At 45.5% G+C, this 23,717-nt stretch overlaps 1 protein-coding gene across 1 annotated transcript in view; it reads right to left on the bottom strand.

Moving 5' to 3' along the window:
• lamc3 (laminin, gamma 3) overlaps nucleotides 1-15,445 on the bottom strand; it is a gene marked incomplete at its 5' end in the record, with an annotated part of 191,099 nt that extends 175,654 nt beyond the window's left edge. Inside the window, 2 exons of the mRNA XM_083642378.1 lie at nucleotides 7,261-7,565; nucleotides 15,145-15,445. Coding sequence (XP_083498504.1) covers nucleotides 7,261-7,565; nucleotides 15,145-15,445 — 606 coding nt within the window. The remainder of the gene's footprint in view (nucleotides 1-7,260; nucleotides 7,566-15,144) is intronic.
• Between the last annotated feature and the right edge of the window lie 8,272 nt (nucleotides 15,446-23,717).

The following is a 23,717-nucleotide window of genomic DNA, read 5'->3' as shown; positions in this document are numbered from 1 at the left end:
GAGATTTCTGGCTTTCACAAAAATACTCACTTTCTGGCCCATAATCTGGGTTTTGGAGCTCCCTCACACCGCCTCACAAATGGAGGCCATTAAACTTCTACAGCGCATCCAGAGCACTGCAGCCCATCTGCTGTTCAACATGGCACGGTCCTTTCTGTGTGGAGTTTGCATGTTCTCCCCATGTTTGTGTGGGTAGTACTCAAACCTATGTTGTGTGTGTAGCTACAGTATATGACGTAGTATACTGTGATGATGCTATTTGAGACATGCTTATGTGATGAATGTATGTCTAAATGTTTGTACATATTGTCGGTGTGATTTGTTTTGTATGTTTTTAAGCTCCTTGCACCCCGATACCAATGTAGTTTCTACTGCAAATGGCAAATAAACTGACTCTGACTCTGAGGGGTGATAAACATAACTGAACTGAACCAACTAAAAATTCCCATGTCACTCTTCTGGTTGCTTCACTGGCTTCCCATCTCTGCTTGCATCATATTTAAGACACTGGTAGGCTACTCACCGATAGGCCAGTACATCAATCTGACCCTCCCTATCTCACCTTGCTCCCCACGACAAATCCATCTGCCACGCTCCAATTGGCTTGAATCCGAACCGCCGGTGGTTCGCACCAATCAGGAGGCAGCTACAGGTGGGATTTAGATGTGACGAGACAGAGAGGGAGTGAGCCTGTGATAGACAGCCGGTTCATCCAATCACATGCCAAGTAGATTCTCTCAGCTTTCATTTGACATCCCGGTTGGATGCAACCATTACCGCGACCGCACTGTGGCAGTACTTTTGCGGCGTAGTGCCCCGGGAAACAGGTAACACCTGCTGCACCATAAGCTGTGCCATTGCATTGCCAATATAGAGGTAGATAAAAGTCATAAATTATTTAACGCCCCCTTAAGGCAGACATAGGCATTGAAGTGCGTGCACATTATAGGCTGGCATCTTTCTGATGAGGAGTGTTGCACTGAGGTATAGCAAATACACTGCAGCCACTCCAGTGGTTATTTAGCGAACATGAAAGTGTCTTCACAGCTAATGCACACAGCCAATCAAACACATGCATGGATGGACGAGCACACACACGTACTGACTAGAGCTCTGTCAAAGTAACAGGAGTGGCTGCATTCAGGTGCTTTACTTCCTCATATTTAGTCACGCTCGACTGTGTCCATTTCCTCTCAGCCTCTTCCCTCAATAGGCTGCCACGAGCCTCTCAAGGCATCATCAATGTTTATCAGAGCCAAACATAATATTAGATTTCCTTCGCCCGCTTTTAAAAACGGCTTGAAAGCATGCTTGTAAAGTGTGTGTGTCTTTGTGTGTGTGTGTGTGTGTGCGCGTGCGTGCGTGCGTGCGTGCGTGTGCGTGTGTGTGCATGTGTGTGTGTGGGGGATAGTGGGTGCGTGTTATATTCGATCCATGCGTCAGGTGGTTGCTGTCATGTGTGTTCAGCTTTGTGATGACAGTTAGTCTGTATGTGCATTGCTCTGCAGGGTGATATTTAAGCTCTGTTGAAGAAGGTTGGTCGCAGATATAGGCTATATTTAAACACATCCATTTCCTAACAAGTTCCAAGGTTTGCCAACGACAGCGCCAGCGAGATCTGAAATCCACGGTTGATCATAAGAACGACTCATCGGACAGATTTGATCTTAACGTGTACTTATACAAACATCGACCGATCAAAATGTCACGTTTGGAAGAATGTGTGTGAGGGGCAGATACGCTGCAGCAGGGGTTTATATTTAGAAAGTTTTATTAAGCAAAGTCACTTTAAGTACATGCATTTTAGGCGACCAAGGGCAACTCTCCTGGGTCTCTGCAACAACCTGGAGCCAGGTGGAGCAGGTGCCTTTTCCCTCCACAAGTTCATGTGCTGTCTGCTCTCTTCCCTTTCTGGCCACCATCAGGACGGTCCAGGGGGAGACGGGCAAACTGCTATATCACAGTCATCCATCAGCCAACCGCCTCTAAATGTGCTGGATGGTGTCATTACCATAATATTTAAAATTATCATATTTTACAGTAGAAAAGCTATTGCCGGCCTGCCAAACACCATCAGTGCAGCAGACTGCATATGTGTATATCAAAGCCCCGTCTCCGACAGGCTTTCCTCATCTAAATCGCATAGCAATAACACTCCATAAATATGCAGTTCATCAACGATGCCAACCTAAATGTCCTAAAATGTGTTTTCTCCCCCTGTTGGCCAGGAGGGTCATGACTGTATCAAGCACAAGTGTAGGAACAGTTGCATCTTTTCAGTGTCAAGATGTAAGCCATCGCTCAAGCCAGGGAGGCTGACATGGTTATAAAGTTCAATAACAGTTTATAGTACTGTTACTGTATAGCCATGAGAACTGCCATTTACTATGCAAAACAAAGGTGCGGATATCCCTCCTGCAAGCAGATCTGGACACTTCATTGTCCCATTTCACTGCATGCACACAGGTCGCTTCTTATTCACTCTCCCAAATCAAATTGCTTATTCTATTCTATTCTATTTTATTTTATTTTATTCTATTCTATTCTATTCTATTTACAGATTGGATCTGGGCTTGCTGTCTGTCCAGCAGGACACCTGTTTGAGCAAGTATATCATTTGTTCCACGTCATCTGGAAGATGTACCATTTCATTCCCAAATCTAAGGCCCTTGGAGGTGGAATAGAGGTCACAGTTAATCCTTCCATAGGGTGAAAGGGACAGTTCACAGCCGTTTATATGAATATGGGTCACCTGACAGGTGCCTCGGCCAATCTAGACATAGCTGGCACAGCTAAAAAAAAAAACAGAAAATCTAATTTTTGTGGTTGGACAGTATTACCGTATAGTATTAATACACTATAGTATCATACTGATGTATCTTGTGAAGTTGTGACAGATTGAAAATCTCATCACTACCACAGATGGCAGCTAGACCCAAACCTGGGGTAGACCCCAGGCAGCAATGGTGGATCAGCACCAACAGATGAAAGGATAAATGAGACAGGAAATGAGTCAGGAATTCAAGGATCAGGTAAGTATCTGATTTAATATTTATCTTGTGTTTAATATGCAAAATGAAATGCCAATTACTGAGTATTCTCATATATCATATTGTACTTTATTATCAAACTGCTACTCAATTCAAGCAATTTGATTGGTTCATAGATGTGTCAAAATGTTCTTAAGCTTAATGAGAGTAAATCAGAGGTTCTTTAATTGAATGTGGTTAGGCTTAAAATGCCATCAACCAGCTTCAGCATCTCCTTTAGCATTCTTTCAGCAAAGGTCACATCAACTGTTCTGTTTGATCCAGCTCTATGTCAAGAAGGCTGTTCAGGCTTGCTTCCTCCAGTTGAAAACTATCACTAAAATAAGTTTAGATTTGCATCTAGATTTATCATTTGCAGACCTTGAGATGGTGATTAATGATTTTAATTCAAACCACTTTAGACTATTAGAATTCCCTCTATGGTCTAAGCTCAGCTCTCTCATCTGTACCCCGTGCAGAACGCAGCCGCAAGAGTTTTAACCAGACCCAGGTGATCACATCAGCCATACCCTGGTCTCACTACACTGGTTGCTTCCAGTCAACTGTAGATTAGATTGAACATTTTTACTGATCACCTTCAAGGCACTCGCTTAATCAGCACTGAGCTAATATCTTATATAGCTTCTAATTCCCCACAAGCCAAACCGCTGCCACACCCCGTCAGGCAGGAGACTCCTAGTTGTTCCACAGTCGAAATTGAAAAATGTGAATGTGCCTCCTAGTTAGAGCACCTGTGCACTGTGGACCTGATTGTGGGACAATCTGCTTAAAGGGATAGTCCACTTTTTCGGGAGTTCATTTGCCACATCCCCCCCACATAACCAAGATACACCATGCCTTACTGGCACCGTCAAAAGGAAAAGAGGTCGGCAGCCATGTTTGGAAAGTAGTGCCGGCTACCTCTTTTCCTTCCAAAAAGACAGATTATGTGCATTTTGGATTAATATTTCATCGTGTGGTGAGTACCCGAAGCACAACACGTATTTTGGGGCCATGAGATGTGTGTTTTGGCAGATTTTTAACAGCTGTACCATTAGCCTCCATTCTATGGCGATACTAACTAACTTCACGACTGTAGCTCACTGTAAACTGAGTGGACAGTGCCGGTAAGGCATGGTGTATTTTGGTTATGTGGGGGGGATGTGGCAAATGAGCTAAACTCCCGAAAAAGTGGAGTATCCCTTTAAGGATATCAGATCTGCTACCCCAGTGTCCTCTTTTAAAGACACACTTTTGTCTGGTTGCCTTTTCTTAAACATATAACCTCACCTAATGGTAATCAGTATCAACAGGCAGTTGGCAGTCATCATCATCAGATACGCCATTGCATTCAGCCAACATTGATTTTTCACAGTCGCTTTTCTCAAGAACAAAAGCAAGAATTTATTAATAGTTTTGTGAATGAGGCTCATTGATAATTTTTGTTTGCATTTGTTGTGACCTGATTCTTAATTTTAGATTGTGTTCAAATCATTCAGTGATTCAGTAATGTGTTCTGTTGATATCAGGGCTTGACATTACATTTTTTTGCTCACCACTGTGGCTAGTGGTTTTCCCAAAGTTACTCACTCAGCATTTTCACTAGCCACAATTTTGTTGTTGGGAAATTATGTTTTATTTGATTTAAGATGACTAGTGTGGACATCACAAGGAACTTTCCGACATGAACTCTGTTCAGGTCTGGATATTCCCCAGACTTAGCCTTTCATACAAGAGGCATTGTTGTTTTTACATATGAGGAAATCTTATGTGTAGTGTAGAGCAGAGGTTCTCAAATGTTTTTCAGCCAAGGACCCCTTACAAGATAGAAAATATACCGGGGACCCCCTCATTCTGATTTGTGATTTTGGGCTAAGCTTAATTGTTTCCACTGTAACGTGCTTGACTTTTAAATTGATAGGTTTGTTAGATTAGAATGTAATCCATGAACCATTTTAGATTTAAAGCATAAAATATTTTTGTTGAACTATGAAGCTTTTGCAACAACAAAAAAGTTTTTATTTTTATTTTCCTGAAAACTTTTTGCGGACCCCCTTGCAAAGTGCCACGGACCCCTGGGGGTCCCCGGACCCCCATTTGAGAACCACTGGTGTAGAGACTAGAGCATGTGTCTCTGTGGGAGGGGGGGGGGGGGAGGGAGGGGATGACGTAGTGTGCTGCAGGAATCGCAGTGTTTATGCGAGACCGACTTTTAATTGCAATTTTTCAATTTGGACTACATCAGAGAGATATTTCAGAAAGCAATTCCCCACTCCATGAAAAAACCTTCAATGCATCCTGGCGATAGAGTTAGAAAATGTGGGTTTACAATATGCCAAATAGTGAGCTGTTTGCACATCGCCAAAAAAGTCGGCTGTCAAATAGTGGTTGCAGTAACATTAAACGCTGGAAAAGGCGATTTTACAAGAGGCATTCAAGTCATATCTGACCCGTTTTCAATTTATTTCTCCCTGCAAAAGTTATCTCTTGAATATATTATAGCCTAATGCAACTATCATCTCCTTGTTGCATTTTCACAATTCAAACAGGCAGCCCGGGAGGAAAATAAACTTAGCCTTTACTTGTACTCACCAATTTGGCATTTTCTAATCCAAATAATCCAATAACATAACTATTTATGAAATGAAATAGCACGGTTGGGAACATCAATGGTTTGTAAAAGTGCAATTTAACACTATAACAGAAGTAATCCCGTCGTCTTCAACACGCCCACTCTGGACATTAAACTGTAGTTTTCAAACATGAGCGACACGGACATTGTACTCGGGGCTTGGGTGGCTATGATCCGTTTGCGCGGCCGCACGCTCACAACGGACGAGCCGCGAGCAGAGGTCCGATCCACGGCGCCGCTGGTCTGAATGGGCACCGAAAGGACAATGGCTGTGCTTCCTGTGCTAATAATGCATGCGGTCTGAACCCAGCATCTTGCTCTCTCTCTCTCTGTGTGTCGCTCGCTCACCGGTCTGTTTGGGGTATTTTACCACCCGCCAAAATAGCTAGAAAGAGTGACTGTATTACGCACCAATGCTGGATTTGGCGGGTGCTTATGTCAAAGCCCTGTAGTGGTTATATTCACCTTATGTAGCCCCGCCCACTTGACCCTGTTGTGTTATGACTTCCTGTTCAAAACACCGTCTGTTCTACCTGCTCACTAGTACTGTACTGTCACAGGAAGTGTAAACACAATAGGAAGTCACTGGCTGACCCCTGTGTTGGAACATAAGGTGAATAGGACTTGTCTGTCTAAAATTGTGAATAATGATATAATGCTTTCCACTATTTCCTCTGTCTGTGTGTGTATAGTCTATAGCAGTGATTCCCAACCTGTGGTCCGCGGCCCCCTGGTGGGCCGCGAAGGTATTGCAAGTGGGCCGCCAAATCATTTCCAAAAAAGTATGATTTTTGAAAAAAAAAAAATTTTTTTTTTTTCAATTTTTTTTCGATTTTTGTTTCTTTGATGTTATTGCTTTTGCTTGAATTGAAGTTTCATCTTTACATCATCTTTATATTGGGTTTGTGTTTATTTGTAACCCTATCGATTTAATGGGCTTTCTTCTGATATTTGGATTTTGTTTGGATCTGATATTGGATGTCAAATTGTTATGAGAATGCATTTTTCCATTGTTGAAGGATACCGTTATTTATTAATCATTTGTTAATTAGCCTGTTACAGACAGCCCCTTGCTTGTCATTTCTGACATCTGTGTGGTGCTGATGGACAGCTCCTTGAATGATTGGTGTGTGTGTGTGTGTGTGTGTGTGTGTGTGTGTGTGTGTGTGTGTGTGTGTGTGTGTGTGTGTGTGTCTGTGTGTGTGTGTGCGTGTGTGTGTGTGTATGTGTGTGTGTGTGTGGACAGCTCCTTGAAAACTGTAATACTGAAGGTGTTGCAACATGTTACAGGTGCTGTGTTAGTGACTGTGGAGCTTCCAACATGTTTCTCCTGTATTCAGTTCAGTCCTTTATGTTCAATTTTCAATAAAAAAGTGCTCTGAGAACGCATTATATGGCCTTTGTATTTATGGGGTCGGAGGTGGGCCGCGAACATTTTTGAGACATAAAAGTGGGCCCTGAGTTGGAAAAGGTTGGGAACCACTGGTCTATAGTGTCTGTGTGTGTGTGTTTGTGTGTTTGTGAGTGTGGATGTCTCTCTCTCTCTCACACACACACACACACACACACACACACAGCACGTGGTAGACGTAGACTCACCTGCAACACTACGCTCTGGTCAAAGTTGTAGGCACTGGGCCGTCCCTCCAGGGTGGAGAAGGCCACGTTGCCTCCAGTCAGAGGGGAGATATCACTGAACTCCTCCGTACACACGGCTGTCCTCTCGTCCTGGCCCGGGCGCACGTAACCCCCCGCCTCCTTCCCATAGGTCTTCTTACACGAGCCGCTGTAATACTGGTAGGGCACCCAGGGCGCGCCGTCCGCCGTGCGCTTGTAGATGGCGAAGCTCTCCGGCCGACTGGTGTAGAATTTCAATCGGACATAGGTTATCTCAAAGGCCTTCCCTGTGGGAAACAGATATTCTTAGCTTAAGTGCTACAGAAAATAAAGAAATAAAGAAATAAATAGCAGAAACAATTAGGCTACTCTTAGAATTAGATGGAACGTAGTTGCACATCAAGGCTGGCTAATATATGAGACAAATGTGGTATGATGACAGCTTAGGGCCGGGGGTGGGGTGGTGTGTGTGTGTGTGTGTGGGGGGGGGGGGGGGTGGAGGCAAAAACAGACATAATTGCATTAAAGAAAAAAAGAAAAGAATGGAGGATCAGCTTGATTTCCCTTGCCTCCGTGCAGGGTAAATTAATGTCATTCCTGCTGGTAGTCGAAGAAGACCCAGGATTATTTTCTCATTATGTCGAGGATAATGGGTCCCAGAAGTGAATCATATGTCAAAAAGGAAAGAGAGAGAAGAAATAAATACGCCTGTACTGTTGTATTAACAACAGGGCAGTAAAGACCAGAGTACAGAAATCAGATATAGGGAAAAGTGTTTGTATAGTGCCTCCCTGCAAAATAAAAATCAACTGACCAACAGGCGGACGATCAACCATATGAACCACTGGTCAGGCTTCATGTGGGACTGAGTATAATTGCACATGTCATGATTGCAATATCAACAGTGACTTACTGTGTTAGTGGCATATCGGCCCTGGGACAGGGAGACAGGGTAAAAGGTAGGGATGTAAAAAATAATCGATTATAAGATGCATCGCGATGCGGACGTGCACGATTCTGCATCGATTCACAAATGTCAAAAATCGTAATTTTTTATAATCGAATAAAATATAATGGAAGTAGATGCATTTGTTTATTTTAATTATGGATCATAATACAATGCAATTCCAAATGCACTTTTATTTTAAAAGTAGCCACACAGTGAGAAAAAAGAAAGTGAGAAAAAATAAATCATGTATTGGGGAAAAAAAGTGATGCATCGATTTAAGATGCATCGAGATGCATCGATAATCGTAATCGAATCGAATCGTAGCCCTCTGAATCGTAATCGAATCGAATCGTGGGGCCAGTGAAGATTCACAGCCCTAGTAAAAGGGAGGGGGGTGGGGGGACTTGAGGGGTTTCTATCACCGCAACTCAGTGTCAGAAAAGGGGAAATGTGTGTGAAAACAGAAGCAGCCTGCCTGGAAGACCCTGAGCAAAAGAGGAGCTGTACTCAGATCTTCATGAGAGAGGATTGATCAGATTCTGGTAACTTGTTCTGGAACTGGTGTTGCATTCTAATGAAAGCACTGGAGTCGAGTCATTTGGGGGGGGTGGGGTGGTATAATGAGTGGAGGTATCAGTCTCACAAGTCCAGGTTCAATCAAGTGACAAGGAATTGTAGGACATTATTTTCCTGCGTACTTTTCAGCATGGCCACTTGGGCTGCAAGATTCTTGTGCTTCAGCAGGCGGCTATAATTATAGTTTGAATTGACTCACATGGCTTATGTGGATAGGTGTTTTGAGTGGGAAGGTTCTGTCCATTTTCAAATTTGATCAAATACATCAGACACTTTAACAAATCTCAACGCAAACAATTACTCCACTATTTTCCTCCCATTACTAATCTTGGAGCCATACCAGACATGGAGATGCATAGTGCGTCCGGATAGTGTAGCGGTAGATTCCCTGCCTACCAACACAAGGGTCGCAGGTTCGCTCCCCCGTGTTGGCTGTGTCTGCGGGTGGGAAACTGGTTTGGGGGTATGTATCCTGGTCGCTGCACTAGCGCCTCCTCTGTCGAGGCGCCTGGTCGGGGCGGAAGGGAACTGGTGGGAATAGCGTGATCCTCTACGAGCTACGTCCTGCCGGTGAAGCTCCCCGCTGTCAGGTGAAAAGAAGTGGCTGGCAACTGCGCATGTGTCAGGGGAAGCATGGTGCTAGTCTACGGCTCTCCCCCAGATCGGCAGAAGGTGGAGCAGCGACCGGGGGCAGCAGGGGGGGGGGGATTTGCCAAGTACAATTGGGGAGAAAATGGGGGGAAATCTGGAGAAGAAAAAGACATACAGATGTATACTTCCTGGGCATTGACATACTGTATACAGTATCCACTTGTTGTCAAATCTGTTGGACAATTTGAAATGGATTAACTGAGCAGGCACAAGTCAGACTGAAACCGAACATATAGACCTGATCGTCTGCCATAAACATTCTTAATAGGCTTCAATGCTCTCTTCATGGCTTTTCCTACATGGTTACTAACTTCTACGTGTTAGCCATGGTGCTGTGCATTCACACAGAGATAAGCCATCCACTGCTGCAGCCAGCGCTAATGGCGTCTGTTGCTCTACTCTGCCCAGCTCACTAATGCCATCTTTCCTTTAGCGGCCCTGAGATCATTTAACATTCACTTTACTCCCCCCGCATGACGTGAGCGCAGTCCTGCAGGCACTGACGCAAAACACATGAAAGACAGGCAGACGACGAAACTTTTGTTAGTTGGACGTCCACTGTGATGAAAGGCAGACTAAGTTTTCCTGAAGAGTGATTGATGACTTGTGATGGAGAGTAGAGATTTCAAGTTATTGGATTTTAATTAAGCAATTTAATGTGTGGAACCAAAATATATAAAGTAACCATATCAGATTATTAGGATTTCAATTAAATGCTACCATAGCTGCTTGAAAAATATTGCAACATCAATCAATCTAAATATCTATCTTTTATAAAGCTATTTGTATTCAAGTGGCACGGTAGAGCTTTGGTCCAACTCAACTTGGAGCAAGCCAATGAGTTAAAGTGATCATCTCAAAGATTTCCGTTTCCTTCTTTTTGGCGATGATCGGTAATTGCAGGTGGGATCCAAATAGTGTTGCATTAAGTGACGTTAGACTGTTGACAACTTCTTACAGAGAAACCATTTCACTGTTCCCTGCCTGTGTGTCTCGCAAAATTCCACCAGTTTGTTCGGCCATAGTAACCACCCGCAACGCTTCGTTGGGAACCTACAGTAACGTGAAGGGTGAGTCTATTGCATTATCTCCGCCTGTATAGCCTCTCTGGGGTGTCACCACAATACTGAACATGCAAAGGCTTCCATCAAGGGGCCATAGGCTCAGTCACCATTGTGTTAACTCAGTCTGTGATAGTGACTTAACAGACATGTATTTACATGGAAATGATTGAGATGATAAGGAGAAAATCCACCCTAAAACAAATTCACATTTTTCCACATTCATTATGTGTGGACAACTCAAAAGACTTTAAAATATCTGAAGGAACACATTTCTTCAAGAATCTGAAATCAGAGACTGTCTTTGTTCATTCGCTGCCAAATCCTTGACCAGCTCTCTACTGAAAATGAATGGTAGGAAGTGTATAGTGTGTAGGAGAACCCTTTAGGAACAGTGTATAGTGTGTAGGAGAACCCAGGGTGACTTCTTTACAAGGCTTTGGGTACTTTTTCTGTTTCACAACCGTGCAGCGTCACAATTCAAACCAGATCTGTTCATGGTGTTCAGAAATAGTGGAACAACATGATTATTTGAATACTCCAGCTCCAGATGTAGCGCAGACTTGGGGTAAATTTGATGGGGGAAAACCATTGCCTGTAGTGTGTTCAAAAACCAAGAGATAAAGTCACAGAAATGAGAAAAGAGAGACATGGAGGAAGAACAGAGAGACAGACAGCGAGGCAGTTTGGACAGAGGCATTTGGATGCTACAGGACTCCAGAGGGATGTACTGCTAAGTCTCTCCCACTGAGTATTTGGAGTAAATTGTGTCTTCAGGAATAAAAGCTTCTATAGCTGCAGGAGTGTGAACGAGATAGATCGGCATCCATCTGGAGTGAACACAGCTGTCCGCTAGTCTAGTCTACCCCTACAAGACAGACTGAGACTAAACTCACCAGCAGCACGCTAGACACAATATTTACAACCCTGTTTATAGCACGCGAGCTCCTTCTCATCAGCACATGTCCAAGTGCTTTCCTCATCAAAATGTAAGAAAATACACATCAATTATAATACAAAAAAATATATATATAAGCTATTGTCTCTGGAGGTGGCAACTGTTGTAGCAAATATGTTGAAATAATGTTTTACAACGCAACATTGTTTCTCGTGTGCAGGCCAATCACGTGTCTGTGAGAGAGCCATGCTAACTGTGGCAGACATCTATCATTGTTTTACATCTGAGGCAGGATGTTGCTTTCCTTTGACAGGCCTGAATGAGAACCAGCTGCACACATCAGAGTGTGTTGCGGGTGTGTGTGTGTGTGTGTGTTTGTGTGTTTGTGTGTGTGTCACTCGTGTGTGTGTGTGTGTGTGTGTGTGTGTGTTTGTGTGCGTGTTCCTCGCAGTCTTTGTGGGAAAGATCTGACCCCAATTCCATACCAGCAAACCACCCAGAGTTTCTCCCCCTCCTCCTCCTTCTTCCTCATTATGTTGTGTTTACTCCCCTTGAAGCAGCCGGCTCCCCCTCTCTTCCCTCCTCTCCCCCTCTCTTCCCTCCTCTCCCCCTCTCTTCCCTCCTCTCCCCCTCTCTTCCCTCCTCTCTTCCCTCCCCTGCACAGACACATTCTGACCTGGCTGCAATATGTGATCCCTGCGTCCGACTGCTCTGTTTATCATCCCAGCATCTGGCTCACAGAGAGCTCTGCTTTGTTTGGAGAGGCAAAGGAAAACAGTTGAAGAGACACCAGATGGAACGCAGATCTTTAATATGGACCGAAGAGATATGCCACAAGGCACAAGACGAGGGATATCCAGTTACATATATTACTATATTAAGATAAACATCCTCCCTTCAGGGGGAGCCAGAGCACACCCAAGGCATCAGGTGGAACAACGTACGTGTGTGGTGGAGAGGATAGGGAAGAGGGGCGAAGGCCCATTTAGTCTGAGGGATGGAGGCAGACTTGTGGGTGGTGGGATGGGTTTAAAACTAACAAAGTCTCCAGACAAGGCAGGACTCGGCAGCGGCCGCAAAACGGTCCCTTCCTCCCAAAGAGAACTAGCCAGAGATTATGGACAACAAAGCCTCCAAGCGCAACCGGGGCCGTCTGCCCACCAGAGGAAATCCATATCCTCCAACTGACGGGGAGGCACTTCCTGCTCCCTGTGATTTAAACGGTTCATCTGTGGTCGCAGCGCTGACATTTTCAACTTCTGTCATCAGGTCTCCCTCTCGACTTGCTCCTTTGAAGCAGAGCGTTTTTTTTCCTTCCCCACCACCAGGGAGGATGGTGTTTCTGCTCCACAGAGGAGGGGAGTGGGTGCTCTGAACTGTCAAGAGAATTCACGGTTCTGAATTGGAACTGTCCTCTCTGACTGAGGGGCTCGCTCGCACACGCACGCACACAAAGACACACACGCAGGCACACACACACACAGGCACACACACATGCACACACACATGCACACACACGCAGGCACACACACAAACACACAGGCACATGCACACACACACAAACACACGCGCACACATGCAGAAGAAATGGAAAAGGGAAATGCAAAGGGGGGAGTTGTAATCTTTACACAGAGATTCAAATGTTTTGTAACATTGATGGTTAGAATGGAATTCAGGATTGAAGAATGAGATATATCATATATATAGTATACATATATATCATATATATATACTGTATATGTATATATGTGTATATATGTATATATATATATATATATATATACACGGTATGTATATATATATATATATATATATATATACGGTATGTGTATATATATATATATATATATATACAGTATAATATATACATACATACATATCAAGTCAGTTATTTCATAAGGGATATATAATGATGCGAATGGTGGTTCCTGTTCTTTCCCCCAAATCATTATGCTCTCCTTCCAGCACACTTGAAAGTGTTTCCATCATTATTTAAAAAAAGAAAACGTACCTTTACCCGTTCACAGAGAATGGCTGCCTCTGCTATCGTTCACAGAGAATGGCTGCCTCTGCTATCGGGAGTTGTTTTTTTTATCAAGGCAAAGCATTGCAAACACAAAGGACAAGTAGTGAGTCATTTAAGTTGTGCACACCTAAAAGTTTCCCCCCACATTCAGAGAAACGGTGGCTCACTAAGCATGTTGGATGCAACTGTGAGTCTTTGGGGAAGAGATTCTTTTTAATCTCCAGCAGATTCCCAGACGTGCGCTCTCGGCTATGCGCTCGCAATTACTCCAACAATGTGACTCTAAGCCACGTCTGGGGCAGAGTGGTGGGTTTGGAGAAGAACGGCTCAGAGTCGTTACTGAGGAATACAAATCGTCTGTTCTAAAGGACAGCTGTTCTGTATTAAGAAGTTCCCTCTCCAACTGACTGGCACTTCACAGTAGTGTGTCTCAAGAAGCTACCGAGTGCCACAGAAAGGAAATACTACAATAATACACTACTATAATACAAAGATACTGACAATACTCAAACTCAATTGGTTGTGAGAAAAGGGTTTGAAAACAGCCTGCTTCCAGTAGAGTGCTAAATCTATCAGATTCTATTCCTAGATCACAGCACACGCAGTGCCCATGAAAAGCTGTTTGTTTTCAATTCTTACACACAAGCTGAATACAACATTATATGAACACTACTGCCCACAACTGAACCCTCAGAACAGGCTTAGTTTGCTATGCTCCTTCAGCCTGAGCACAAGTCTAGATCAGTGGTTCTCAAACGTTTTCCATGTCAAGCACCCTTAAAGGAACACTGCCCATTTTCAACCAGCTTTGTATCATTAGAACATTCATTTCTGATATACTACTGATGTTCTAATGATACAAAGCTGGTTGAAAATGGGCGGAGTGTTCCTTTAACCTGACACAAGTTAGACCACGCACCCCCATTTGATAAAATGTTGTCCGGGTCCAGTGTTGGGCAAGTGACTTTCAAAATGTAATATACTACATATTACTAGTTACTTTCATTTGAAAGTAATAAGTTACATTACAATATTACATTCTGTGTAGAGTAACTCGTTACTTATCACACTACTTTTGCATTATTACTTTCACCAAAACAGTCGCAGCAGAATGACATCAACCGCCTTCAAGTCAGTGTAAACAATCCAAAATTCTAAATGTTATCCTTTTCCTTTGTTATTGTCATCTATAGCGGTTATTTGCAAAAAAAACAGTTTGATTAGGAAATGATCGTATCTTTTTTAAATACGTGCGTTGATTTAATAAAATGTAACTCCATTTGTAACTTGAGTTACTTGACAAAGGAACTGGTATAATATTACTTAAATCCTATAAGTAATAAGTTATATTACTGAGTTACTGCTAAAAGTAATATATTACATGTAATATGTTACTTTTATAATGAGTTACCCCCAACACTGTGATAAGATTTTTGCTTTTATACAGATGTTTATTGCAGAAAGTGTATGAAACCCATGACCAATATAGTCATATACTGTACATTGTGCCATTGTGTTGCTGATGGAATTATAGTGAAGATCAATCATTCCCCTTTTTGCTGGGGAACCCCTAGAACCCCCTCCAGGAACCCGGACCCAACTTTGAGAACCACCGGTCTAGATCTTTGGCTGCACAAGTCATATTCAAGTGTTCTGAGGGCCTATAGACGCCTGTCGGTGAACAGGGAAGGCACTGTGGTCTTACCCAGGTGAAGGGTGAGGTTGACGGAGTTGGGGTTCTGGATACCATAGTACATGGACTGGCTCTGCCACCAGGTGGGCTCGTCGTCCGTGTGGAAGTCCGTCAAGAGGCTGGCGTTGTGGCCCAGGCCCGGCTCCGACATGTCACAGTGGTGGCAGGAGCGCGTCGAGCCCGTCTGCATGCAGTAGTCCTCAGGTGGGGAACCGCACACGTTGGACGCCAGCACGGTGCGATTGAAGGCAGCGTTCTCAAACTTGGGCATGCAGCGGCTCGGCGTGCCCCCCTCGTCGTAGCACGAGTCCATGGCGCCCCGGACGAGGTGGTGGTGACAGTGGAGGTGAAAAGAAACAAGAACGGCCAGGAGAAGAGGGCTCACCACATATGTCGTCTCCATGTCTACAAGTAATTACAACCACACTTACAACCAAACTTTCACAATCATGTGCTTTGATACAAAGACATGAACTCATTCAGGGCCCACGCGAGAAGTAATCCAGCAGAAAAGAAGACTCCAGTGTCAGGCTATTGTTTGCCCCGTCTCCCCCTAGGTTCCTCTCTCCAGCATGTGGTGTCCCTCTGTGGCCTGGAATGAAGTTAGAGAGAGGGGAAGCCCTCTCATCAGGGAGAGCATGAGGGAGACAGAGGAGGGGCAGGGGTGGGGGTGGGGGATGGAGGTGGAGGAACGGGGGAAGAGAAGACATGGGACTTGAAAACTTCTCCACCTGCTGGTCACAAGCAGCACTGTACCAGCATCAGCTCCACACGTAGAGCAGACTTGGGTAGCATCTCATTTCATGGGGGGGGAACCACGGTATAACACCTTTTGAATAATGCAGCGGAGGAGATTTAGGTTGTTGCACCTCTGGGTATTGTGCGAGTGATTGAGTACCAAAGCGCCTGTATGCAACCACTTATGGGAAAATGCAATATCATTGTTACGGTGATAAATTGACATGGCGGTTGGCACCGCAGCAGGAAGTTCTGGTGAACACTGGCTGCGATGCATCGCTGTGGAAGACTACAGGTGCTACGACCCTTCAGCAGACACACATCTCTATAAAGGGATGGCAAATGTTGCTTAGGGGAGTTCTGTGACCCAGAGGACCAATTTACTTAGAATTAGAGATGAATTAATTAATTTTGCTGCATTTTTTTATGGAGATGCACTTGAGGCCCAAGGTGAGGGTTGGTTCGCACATCCTTATAGCTTCAGGTCATATGTAATCCATCCATCCATCCATCCTTGATTATAGATATGTGGCAGAAGACAGTTTTCTTTTATAATTGATACAGCCCATCAAGGAAAACAACAACGTTGGTCAATTTTCAAGGTGGTTAAAGCGACCGATGTTTATGAATGTGACCTCTTACGGCCACATGCACTGCATGCATGCAGTGCATGTGGTTAGGGTTAGGGTGCAGAGAGGCAGTGTGGACAGACAGGATGGAGACAGAGGCAGTGTGGACAGAGACCGACAGGGTGGAGAGAGAGGTAGTGTGGACAGACAGGATGGAGACAGAGGCAGTGTGGACAGAGACCGACAGGGTGCAGAGAGGCAGTGTGGACAGACAGGATAGAGACAGAGGCAGTGTGGACAGAGACCGACAGGGTGGAGAGAGAGGTAGTGTGGACAGACAGGATAGAGACAGAGGCAGTGTGGACAGAGACCGACAGGGTGGAGAGAGAGGTAGTGTGGACAGACAGGATAGAGACAGAGGCAGTGTGGACAGAGACCGACAGGGTGGAGAGAGAGGTAGTGTGGACAGACAGGATGGAGACAGAGGCAGTGTGGACAGAGACCGACAGGGTGGAGAGAGAGGTAGTGTGGACAGACAGGATGGAGACAGAGGCAGTGTGGACAGAGACCGACAGGGTGCAGAGAGGCAGTGTGGACAGACAGGATAGAGACAGAGGCAGTGTGGACAGAGACCGACAGGGTGGAGAGAGAGGTAGTGTGGACAGACAGGATAGAGACAGAGGCAGTGTGGACAGAGACCGACAGGGTGGAGAGAGAGGTAGTGTGGACAGACAGGATAGAGACAGAGGCAGTGTGGACAGAGACCGACAGGGTGGAGAGAGAGGTAGTGTGGACAGACAGGATGGAGACAGAGGCAGTGTGGACAGAGACCGACAGGGTGGAGAGAGAGAGGTAGTGTGGACAGACAGGATGGAGACAGAGGCAGTGTGGACAGACAGGACGGAGACAGAGAGAGAGGCAGTGTGGACAGACAGGATAGAGACAGAGCCAGTGTGGACAGAGACCGACAGGGTGGAGAGAGAGGTAGTGTGGACAGACAGGATAGAGACAGAGGCAGTGTGGACAGAGACCGACAGGGTGGAGAGAGAGGTAGTGTGGACAGACAGGATAGAGACAGAGGCAGTGTGGACAGAGACCGACAGGGTGGAGAGAGAGGTAGTGTGGACAGACAGGATAGAGACAGAGGCAGTGTGGACAGAGACCGACAGGGTGGAGAGAGAGGTAGTGTGGACAGACAGGATAGAGACAGAGGCAGTGTGGACAGAGACCGACAGGGTGGAGAGAGAGGTAGTGTGGACAGACAGGATGGAGACAGAGGCAGTGTGGACAGAGACCGACAGGGTGCAGAGAGGCAGTGTGGACAGACAGGATAGAGACAGAGGCAGTGTGGACAGAGACCGACAGGGTGGAGAGAGAGGTAGTGTGGACAGACAGGATAGAGACAGAGGCAGTGTGGACAGAGACCGACAGGGTGGAGAGAGAGGTAGTGTGGACAGACAGGATAGAGACAGAGGCAGTGTGGACAGAGACCGACAGGGTGGAGAGAGAGGTAGTGTGGACAGACAGAATGGAGACAGAGGCAGTGTGGACAGAGACCGACAGGGTGGAGAGAGAGGTAGTGTGGACAGACAGGATGGAGACAGAGGCAGTGTGGACAGAGACCGACAGGGTGGAGAGAGAGAGGTAGTGTGGACAGACAGGATGGAGACAGAGGCAGTGTGGACAGACAGGACGGAGACAGAGAGAGAGGCAGTGTGGACAGACAGGATAGAGACAGAGCCAGTGTGGACAGAGACCGACAGGGTGGAGAGAGAGGTAGTGTGGACAGACAGGATAGAGACAGAGGCAGTGTGTGGACAGAGACCGACAGGGTGGAGAGAGAGGTAGTGTGGACAGACAGGATAGAGACAGAGGCAGTGTGGACAGAGACCGACAGGGTGGAGAGAGAGGTAGTGTGGACAGACAGGATGGAGACAGAGGCAGTGTGGACAGAGACCGACAGGGTGGAGAGAGAGGTAGTGTGGACAGACAGGATGGAGACAGAGGCAGTGTGGACAGAGACCGACAGGGTGCAGAGAGGCAGTGTGGACAGACAGGATAGAGACAGAGGCAGTGTGGACAGAGACCGACAGGGTGGAGAGAGAGGTAGTGTGGACAGACAGGATAGAGACAGAGGCAGTGTGGACAGAGACCGACAGGGTGGAGAGAGAGGTAGTGTGGACAGACAGGATAGAGACAGAGGCAGTGTGGACAGAGACCGACAGGGTGGAGAGAGAGGTAGTGTGGACAGACAGGATGGAGACAGAGGCAGTGTGGACAGAGACCGACAGGGTGGAGAGAGAGGTAGTGTGGACAGACAGGATGGAGACAGAGGCAGTGTGGACAGAGACAGACAGGGTGGAGAGAGAGAGGTAGTGTGGACAGACAGGATGGAGACAGAGGCAGTGTGGACAGACAGGACGGAGACAGAGAGAGAGGCAGTGTGGACAGACAGGATAGAGACAGAGCCAGTGTGGACAGAGACAGACAGGACGGAGACAGAGAGAGAGGCTGTGTGGACAGACAGGATAGAGACAGAGGCAGTGTGGACAGAGACAGACAGGACGGAGACAGAGAGAGGCTGTGTGGACAGACAGGATAGAGACAGAGGCAGTGTGGACAGAGACAGACAGGGTGGAGACAGAGGCAGTGTGGACAGAGACAGACAGAGGCAGTGTGGACAGAGACAGACAGGGTGGAGACAGAGGCAGTGTGGACAGAGACAGACAGGGTGGAGACAGAGGCAGTGTGGACAGAGACAGACAGGGTGGAGACAGAGGCAGTGTGGACAGAGACAGACAGGGTGGAGACAGAGGCAGTGTGGACAGAGACAGACAGGGTGGAGACAGAGGCAGTGCGGACAGAGACAGACAGGATAGAGACAGAGGCAGTGTGGACAGAGACAGACAGGATAGAGACAGAGGCAGTGTGGACAGAGACAGACAGGATAGAGACAGAGGCAGTGTGGACAGAGACAGACAGGGTGGAGACAGAGGCAGTGTGGACAGAGACACACAGGGTGGAGACAGAGGCGGTGTGGACAGAGACAGACAGGGTGGAGACAGAGGCAGTGTGGACAGAGACACACAGGGTGGAGACAGAGGCAGTGTGGACAGAGACAGACAGGGTGGAGACAGAGGCAGTGTGGACAGAGACAGACAGGGTGGAGACAGAGGCAGTGTGGACAGAGACAGACAGGGTGGAGACAGAGGCAGTGTGGACAGAGACAGACAGGGTGGAGACAGAGGCAGTGTGGACAGAGACAGACAGGGTGGAGACAGAGGCAGTGTGGACAGAGACAGTCAGGGTGGAGACAGAGGCAGTGTGGACAGAGACAGACAGGGTGGAGACAGAGGCAGTGTGGACAGAGACAGACAGGGTGGAGACAGAGGCAGTGTGGACAGAGACAGACAGCGTGGAGACAGAGGCAGTGTGGACAGAGACAGACAGAGGCAGTGTGGACAGAGACAGACAGGGTGGAGACAGAGGCAGTGTGGACAGAGACAGACAGAGGCAGTGTGGACAGAGACAGACAGGGTGGAGACAGAGGCAGTGTGGACAGAGGCATTTAATGCTGTACATTTATGATTCTAGGGGGATTTAGTGCTGAGTCTCTCCTGTAGCTTGAGATTGCTTTGATTTATCGGGGCTCTGTCAGGACTAGCAGGGACATTGTAAAAGGGACCACAGTGCTCAGCAGGGACATTGTAAAAGGGACCACATCAATTTGCAGTGAAATCCTCTGCTGACTTCGGGTGAGAGCACGGCTGGCTTCAATTCTATTTGCTCTGTGCATCTCCCATTGTGATGAAAGAGACTAACGCCTCTGCAAGCAGACTTTCATTCATTTCATGGATGTGTGTATGGTAGGCCTAATAATTATTATTAGGATAATATAATAATTTGATTATTTAACGTGATTTTGCTTACATGCACCATATTGTGATATATTTATGGATATCAAGAAAGATCCTTATGATTATCATGATATTGATTTCAACCATATCGCCCAGCCCCAGTATACCTATTTGTTCCGTTCTCTCTCTTCTCTCTCTCCCCCTTCACCGCTGTTCCTCTTCTCTCTCTCTCCCTTCACCGCTGTTCTCTCCCTCCTCTCTTTCCCTGCTCTCCCCTCCCAATTCTCTCTCTCCTTCTCTCTCTAATATAATAATAATAATTTGTTCAATTCTGTTTAGTTATAGTGCTTAGCTCGAATTAGCTAGACACATTTTCTGTAAAGCCCTCTGAGACATGCTTGTGAATTAGGGCTATACAAATAAACTTGACTGCATGGGTCAATGACATGTTTGCATAATAGAGCAGATATATAATAATAATAATAATATGATAAAAATCAGATTATAATATTATAATTATAATAAGCCGATTTCGGGGTGGCGGTGCAATTACGTGTGCAGCCGCAGCGACCGAGCTGCAGTGAGTACGTGCAGCGGGCGAGGCCGGCGAGCGCACGCGCGAGGCCGCAAAGCGGGCGAAACCTCGAGGGCAAACCGGTAGGAATGAGCAGTGCCAGGACGCTAGAAAGGAGCGCGCGCAGTGCACTCTAGTTTCTAGTAATAATATAATACGCTAATGTAAAGTAGGGATGGGCATCGAATTTCGAATTTTCGAATAATCGTTGTTATTATCAAGGTCGACTTTTATTATTGAAATTCGAAATTCGTTTTTTTTTTTTTTTTTTTTTTTTTTTGTGTGAGTGAAATGTTGCATTGTCTCCCCTGATTCTAAGAATAGTCGAATCGCTTGGTTTGAGCAAGTAAAACAATTTTTATAAGCAACCTCTCCCTCTTCATGGGATTTCATCCGCCATTCATTTTTCCATAAACCTTGCTTAAAATGCTTATAAAAATTGTTTTACTTGCTCAAACCAAGCGATTCGACTATACTTAGAATCAGGGGAGACAATGCAACATTTCACTCACATAAAAAAAAAAAAAAAAAAAAAAAAAATTCGAATTTCGATTAAAAGTCGACTTTGGCCAGCGAATTTCGAATAGTGTTTTTGCTAGAAATGCCCATCCCTAATGTAAAGTTGACCTGTCCAGGTCTATGAAACTGGAATAATACTGCAAATTCATTTGTGGAAGAATACTGTTGTTACTTTACTTGTGACACAACCAACAAGCTGGAGAATAAAAAAAATAAATAAAAAAAACAGATTCAAAATACACATCGACTTAAAAAACTGTGGCAAATATTTGAATTGGCTAAATGAGCTCAGCATGGGGACTTAGAGAAATGTGTGTGAGGCACCTAAGGGTAGACTTATTACTGGGGCTCCCTACTGTTCTGCTACCGATGCAGACAATGCAACCACACCTGCAGAGAGCCAGGGAAAAAGAGAGATGTCAGACTCAGAACATGAGACTCCTGTGGCCAAACTGCAGCAGTGCTGACTTTATCACTTTATGCATAAACATAAAAAAAATCCACATACACTCACAAATGTGCATATGCATGCACATGGATGATTTACTGTATATGTCTACATAACCGCAAGGATACAAAGGACGCCCGTGTGTGTGTGTGTGTGTGTGTGTGTGTGTGTGTGCACATACACACACACTATATCTCGTAGACCATATTATACAGTTTGACATTATTTAAATCAATGTCACAGTTGTATCAGCAAGGCCTTGCCTTGCTCGGAGAAATAAGTAGCAGCCTCTGTCAGGCTGCTAGAGTCAGATTTCTATATTCTTTACCCATCTGTCTTCTCTGCTTTATCCCCTTCTGTCTCTGTCCTCCTCCCTGTGCCACTGCTTCTTTATGACATTTCTTTTCATTTTCCTCTCTCCCCATCCCCCCCTTCCTCTGTGTGATGCTTCAAACTCCACTTTCTCCAGAGGGGGCAGGCCGCATTGAGGCCAATGCGGATGTACTAAAAACTTTACAGTTCCTCGAATGGCCCCTTGAAGCATGGCTGCAAAAGCGAGTCGGTCCCCATTCACCCCCATGTTAAAATGCCTGACTTTACAACATAAAGCCTTGTTAAAAAAAAACGGTTTTGGTCTATAGTAGGGATGACACAATATATCGTCCCACAATATATCGCGATATCAAAACGTGACAATATGTATCGTTGAGAAGAAATCTCATATCGTGAGAAAAAGAAGCTTAACATGGTGGCACTGATCTGCATCTGATTGCATGCTCGCTCTCCTTTTCATTGCCTTGTTTGAACAGACGAGGGACGTTACTAGGGATGAGTACCGAACTCAGTACTTTTACAGGCACCGACCGAAATACGTCGGTACTGCCCCGTACCAGTTCACATAAAAACGAACGGTACCTAATTTCGGTACTTGAACGCATCTGAGTAATAGAGAGTGGGTAAACTAGAAATTCCGACGGAACCGTAAGGCAACACGCGAGAGCGTGTTACGTCAGTACGTCACTCTACCTGAAAGGTCCTGAAAGCAAAACAGGGCCAGCCGAAAGCGGTCCAAAAATGTGGCTACACTTTACCAAGATAGACTCAGACAACAACACTGGTTGCAACATTTGTGATGTGAATTGCAAAGCTGACTAGGGAAACACCTCAAACTTGAGGAAGCATGGCCAAACACAAGATATATTTAGCTAAATGCTGAAGACTGTAACGTGTTAGATAGCCTGAGTGAATGAAGAAGACACCGCACAGCAGCTAACGTTAGCAGCACCTCCTCAGCTCGTCAGCTGTAACGTTAGCTGAAGTCTTGCAGGAGGATGATGACGGAACTTGAGAGAGGCATCGACTTCTACAACATCAGGTAACGTTATTTAATTAGCTAGCGTTAGCTGGATAAGTTGTTTCACTGCCGTTGTCGTTGTTAGATAACGGGGCTTTTCACTGTCTTGGCTGAGTTAGCTTTATAGCTTAGCGTTGTTAACGTTCTATAATAATTATCATCAGCTCGTATCACCGACCGACCGTGAGACGTGTTATTTAACGTTGCACTCTTTCTTTCATTGCTAGGTAACCATGTGCCAGTGACAGCCGCACAGGAGGAGACACGATTCACCCTCTTCTCAGCGGTGGATATGGTTCAGGTAAATTATTATTTTGCATAATGACGAGTGATAATGGGTGTGTTATTCATAGTGTAGCCTAAGCTATGTTACTAACAATAAATTGTCATTACTATTAAGATGTGCATAGCACTGACACTTCTTTCTATTGATAACACAAATAATGCTTGATGAATCACGATGCCTTTTTTAGATGCCACTCAATAAGCAGAAGAAACCTTCAGCACTTGGGGAGCTCTTTGAAGA

The sequence above is a fragment of the Poromitra crassiceps genome (assembly GCF_964638095.1).
Source record: "Poromitra crassiceps genome assembly, chromosome: 8".
NCBI classification, from domain to species: domain Eukaryota; kingdom Metazoa; phylum Chordata; class Actinopteri; order Beryciformes; family Melamphaidae; genus Poromitra; species Poromitra crassiceps.
Note: the sequence above shows the minus strand (reverse complement) of the source record. Positions and strands in the feature narration are given on the sequence as shown.